Source organism: Vigna radiata, chromosome 7, assembly GCF_000741045.1.
Source record: "Vigna radiata var. radiata cultivar VC1973A chromosome 7, Vradiata_ver6, whole genome shotgun sequence".
Classification (NCBI taxonomy): Eukaryota; Viridiplantae; Streptophyta; class Magnoliopsida; order Fabales; family Fabaceae; genus Vigna; species Vigna radiata.
Window position 1 is genome coordinate 34,890,237 of NC_028357.1, and position 4,556 is coordinate 34,894,792.

The following is a 4,556-nucleotide window of genomic DNA, read 5'->3' on the forward strand; positions in this document are numbered from 1 at the left end:
AAGTAAAATTATTATTTATAATATTTTTAAACAATTCTTTTAATATTTATTATTGCTATTTTTATTTTTTAGTTACTTTTGTTTTTTATTTTTTTAACATAACTATTATAATAATAAAAATTATATTTTAATAATTATTAAGAAATAAACGTATATTAAATAATTTTAAAATTTTAAATTAAATTAAACTATTATTAAATTTAAAATGAAATTTAAAAAATTTATAAAAAAAATTGTATGATTTTAAAGTCTATTAAAATGGTGTAGAATGACTATAATAAGAGAAAAAAATTGGAAGGATGTAGGTTGACTTTAATAAGAAAGAGAAAAAATTAGAGAGGTGCATAATGATTTTATGAAGAAAGAGAAAATATTAAAATAATATTAATTAAGGTTAAAATGGTAATTTTTGGAGGTGCAGAATGAAAATTTGGAGGTGTAGGATGAAACACTCCTACCTTCAGATTGTTCTCTCCACCACCAGTTTTTTTTTTTTTTAATTTCAAAACTAATCTTTATATTTTAAAAAATCATACATCCTCACTTCTTTAACGGATCTCAACATCTGTTCAAGAAATTTTTTTCAACTGATATACCACATCCGTTAATGAATATATTCACATCTGTTTAAACTTTACAATCTTTTTTAGTTTTTAGTTTATTAATTTATTGTATTAATAAAAATATTTAATTAAATAAAATAAAATTGATTTTCGCAATATATTATAACAAAATTTAATAAACTATAAAATATAATATTTAAAAAACTAAAAAGAAACACGTAAAGGGATGTAGGTCACATTCTGTTAACGGAAGTGCATCCGTTAATTATAATTAATTAAATATTTTTATAATTTAATTAAATTAATAATAATAATTAATAAAATAAAATAAATTAATCTTTTAAGTAATTATATATAAATTAATATTATTTTATTTAATAAAAAAACTATTATTAATTTAATTTATGCATTGTTATTTAATTAATTATTTAAATAATAACGGATGTGGTCACATTCGTCATGGTTTTTTTTTTAGTATTTTAATTTATTGTATTTTAAATTAATATATAAATATTATTTAATTTTTTTAATATTTTAAATTAATATGTAAATATTATTTAATTTTTTTAATATTTTAAATTAATTTATAAATTATTTAATTTTTATTTGTTATTTATAATGTATTATGCAAATAAAAAATATTATTAAAATAAAATTTAAAATAAAAATAATAAACTAAAGTATAAAAAAAAGTTAAAATATATAAACGGTTGTTGACGAAGGGGAAACGGATATTCACATAGCAAGGTAAATTGAGTATGGAGTGGTAAAGGTAACATTTGGTGGTTGTGGATGGAATAACATCCTTCAAGGTTTTGTTTCATCTATTTTATGTTATATTTATTATTCTTCATTCTTTGTTTTAAATACGAAAATTAACTATTTCACACTTATAAAATTATTAAATAGTAGTTAAATAGTGTCAAATAATGTTTTTCCATATCAATTAGATCTCCCATTATATTAATTTCAGTGATACTATTGGAAACTTTGGAATAGGTTGAGTAAAGACAGCGTCTTTCAGTTTTGGAGTTTAATGTGATTGATTGAAAAGCAAACTGACACAGGGTGCACTGGAAATTTGATAATGGAAATGTAAAATGGACTCCAATTTTATTTTATTTTAAACTTTTCCATTTAATATTTTTTAATTTAAATATTATTGTTTAACCCTTTACGTATATTGATGTAAAACTGCTATTATCCACTGATTAGATTATAATTTCTTAAACAAAATTTAAGTATAATTTTTGTATACAGAAAACATTATTAGAGAAAAAAAAGGCTCACAAAAGAGGTGTGTGATCAAATCCTTTTATAGATTAATTATGATAAAATTAAGAATTAAATATTTTTCGTTCCCAACTTGTTTTATTGCATTTTGTTTATAAATTGAATTATATAATTATTTTTATTTCTTTACGTAAAGTATAATTTTTACCAAACATTTTTGTACTTTATGAAAATTATGTAAAACATTGTCTTCAACCATCATGTAAAGTGGTTATATTATAGTTTATTATATAACTCTTTTCATTACTGAAAAAACATTATATGTGTGGTTTGCTAGGAAATATTTTACATTACTTTCATAAAATCTAGAGATAAAATAAATATAAAGTCTAGTTTGAGCATGAAATCATATTTTATAAATATTTGCATTGGTTTTGCTTGTCTAGACTGTTATCGATGTTGATACCTGGCAATTACATCCTCGAATTAAAATAACAATATTCTGTAGCTTCTAAACAAGGAAAAAAAAAATAAATGTTCTGATTTTACGGCGGATTAACTTGCAATCCTCTTGAACTTGTATTTTTTAACAGTATCGATTACTCGAAAATTGAACTTGTTACTTTGGGAAGAGGGTTTGAAATTTGACGTATCATAAACATCTCTTCTAATGCCCCAGCAATATTCCGTATGTTTAAGAAGAAGCTGATAGATGCAGCCATGGATAAGTCGATGTTTAAGAAACCTTTACATTTTACAGGGGAGTCATTCCTGAAATTCTTCTTCTAAATTCAAAACCTTTTCTTTCTTTCTTTTCCTAAAATAGCGAATCCCTAAAAAGCAATAACATATTCGGTTTCCCATTAAATTTTGACCTCATTTACTTAATAAGAAACGTAAGCATTTAATTGCATTTAAAATGGAACAAAAATTGTCCTTCTCCATCATTCCGAACATTTTCAGCAATTGCATGTATGCATGTCTGCCTGTACAGTAAAACAATTCACCAGCACCAACACTCTTGGATGAGAAAAAAAAAAAAAAAGTGTAGTTGTGTGTGTATGTATGGAAAGACAGCTTATACGAGGTAATAATGTCAGGAGAAGAGAGTGCAGAGGTTGTAACCAGAGATTAAGGAGCTAATAGCAAAGGCAATGAAAGCAAGAAAGGCCAACGCAATGGAAGCAGTGGCCATCTGAGTGAAGTCGTCTTTTCCCCAATTGGATTGCCAGTCATCTACGCGTGTGGCTGCAGAAGATGCAGAGGATATCAGAAGATACGCCAGAACCTGCCCATCACAACAGATTTTAATGTCACCCACATTCAACAAACAATTTCAACCCAAAAACATAACTTGAACCGTTTTGAGAATTGCCTGATCCATGAAGAAATCAAAGTGGTAACGCAGGTGGTGATTCATTATGCTTCTCCCTGCCACTACTTGATATGCCAGATCACAGCTTTCAAACGCTGCGTATACAAATGCGATAACATTCACCGATAAACAATACCTGCCATATATCAACAACCATCACACTTTACAATTTACAATCCATAAAAAACCAGTTTCCCAATTTCAACATATTTAATAAAGGTTTCACGAAATTATTTATCACAATTGATAATGCGTTGACCCAAATAACAGAAAAATAAATAAAACAAAAACCAAGTTGATACAAAGAAGGATAAAGAAACACAAAAGAAAAATAAATTAAAAACCTGTATTCCTTGTAGCGATCAAAAGAGTCGCCGCTCCAACCACGGGTCTTGTCCGCGGCCATAACCGAAAACGAAATCAGACACAGCACCACCTCGCTCAACCTGAACCCTAACGCCACCTTTTTCAACATAACCTCTCTTTTCGGCACTGAAAGGGTAGGGGGCGGCACCGCTCTTGTCCTGCCTCGGTGGGCCGCCGCTGGCGAGCGAGGCTCCGGGCGCGCTGGGCGGGTGACCACGACCTCCGGCAGCTCATTGGGCGGTGGGTTGCGGTGCTCGGACTCGGTGACGGGGGGCGCTGCCTGGGCGAACTGCGTGGAAGTCTCGACGATGACGATGGCCCTGGAGTTGTCTCGGTGGTCATTTATCGGCGAGTTTTCGGGCGAGTGGAAGGAGGGGTCGCCGTTGTCGGACAGCGGGGAGGATCGGAAGCGGAGAGGGGAGTGAGGCGATTCGAAGTGGGCGGAGGGGTCGGAGTTCTTCATAGAGGGCACGGCGTTGGTGAAAAGAGTGGTGGCGGAATTTAAAGAGGAAAAAAAATGGGAATCAAGGAGAAGAGTGTTTGGGTGGGAGAAAGTGAAAAACAAAGTAGGATTTTTCCGCTTCGGGGTTTTCTGTGGGACCCTGCCACGTGGGTTCGATTCTTCAAATTTTGCTTCGCGTTTTCTTTAAGCTTTCAGATATCGCCACGTAGGATCATCGTACGGCCTGCTATGTGTTTTTATTCTTGGAGTGCAGAGAGGAAAAGTGTGGGTTCTGTACCAGATACAAGCTCTGTTGAAATTTGATAATTATTAATTCAGGTTTTATTCGTACCTGCACTCCCGGTTACTTGGCAGTACCAGCTTACTTGGCTTATTGAACATCGATGTTTCCTCTTTTCATATATTTGTTCTTTTCTCAGAACATATATATTTTTTTATTTACATATGTTTATTATATTTTATAGTATTGTTTTAGAAAGACTATTATTTCCTTACATGTAAAAGAAAAATAATGTTCACGGTTCAAGATATGTTGAGTTAAATAATGCATATGTAT

The 4,556-nt window shown here is 30.4% G+C and overlaps 1 protein-coding gene across 1 annotated transcript; it reads right to left on the reverse strand.

The window, feature by feature from the left end:
- Positions 1–2,680: 2,680 nt before the first annotated feature.
- LOC106768918 (CASP-like protein 4A2) lies at positions 2,681–4,298 on the reverse strand. Its single transcript, XM_022783539.1, has 3 exons — positions 3,516–4,298; positions 3,172–3,307; positions 2,681–3,084 (listed from the first exon to the last, which is right to left on the reverse strand). The coding sequence occupies exons 1-3, from the start codon at positions 3,998–4,000 to the stop codon at positions 2,893–2,895; spliced, it is 813 nt and encodes a 270-aa protein (XP_022639260.1). The 5' UTR covers positions 4,001–4,298; the 3' UTR covers positions 2,681–2,892.
- Between the last annotated feature and the right edge of the window lie 258 nt (positions 4,299–4,556).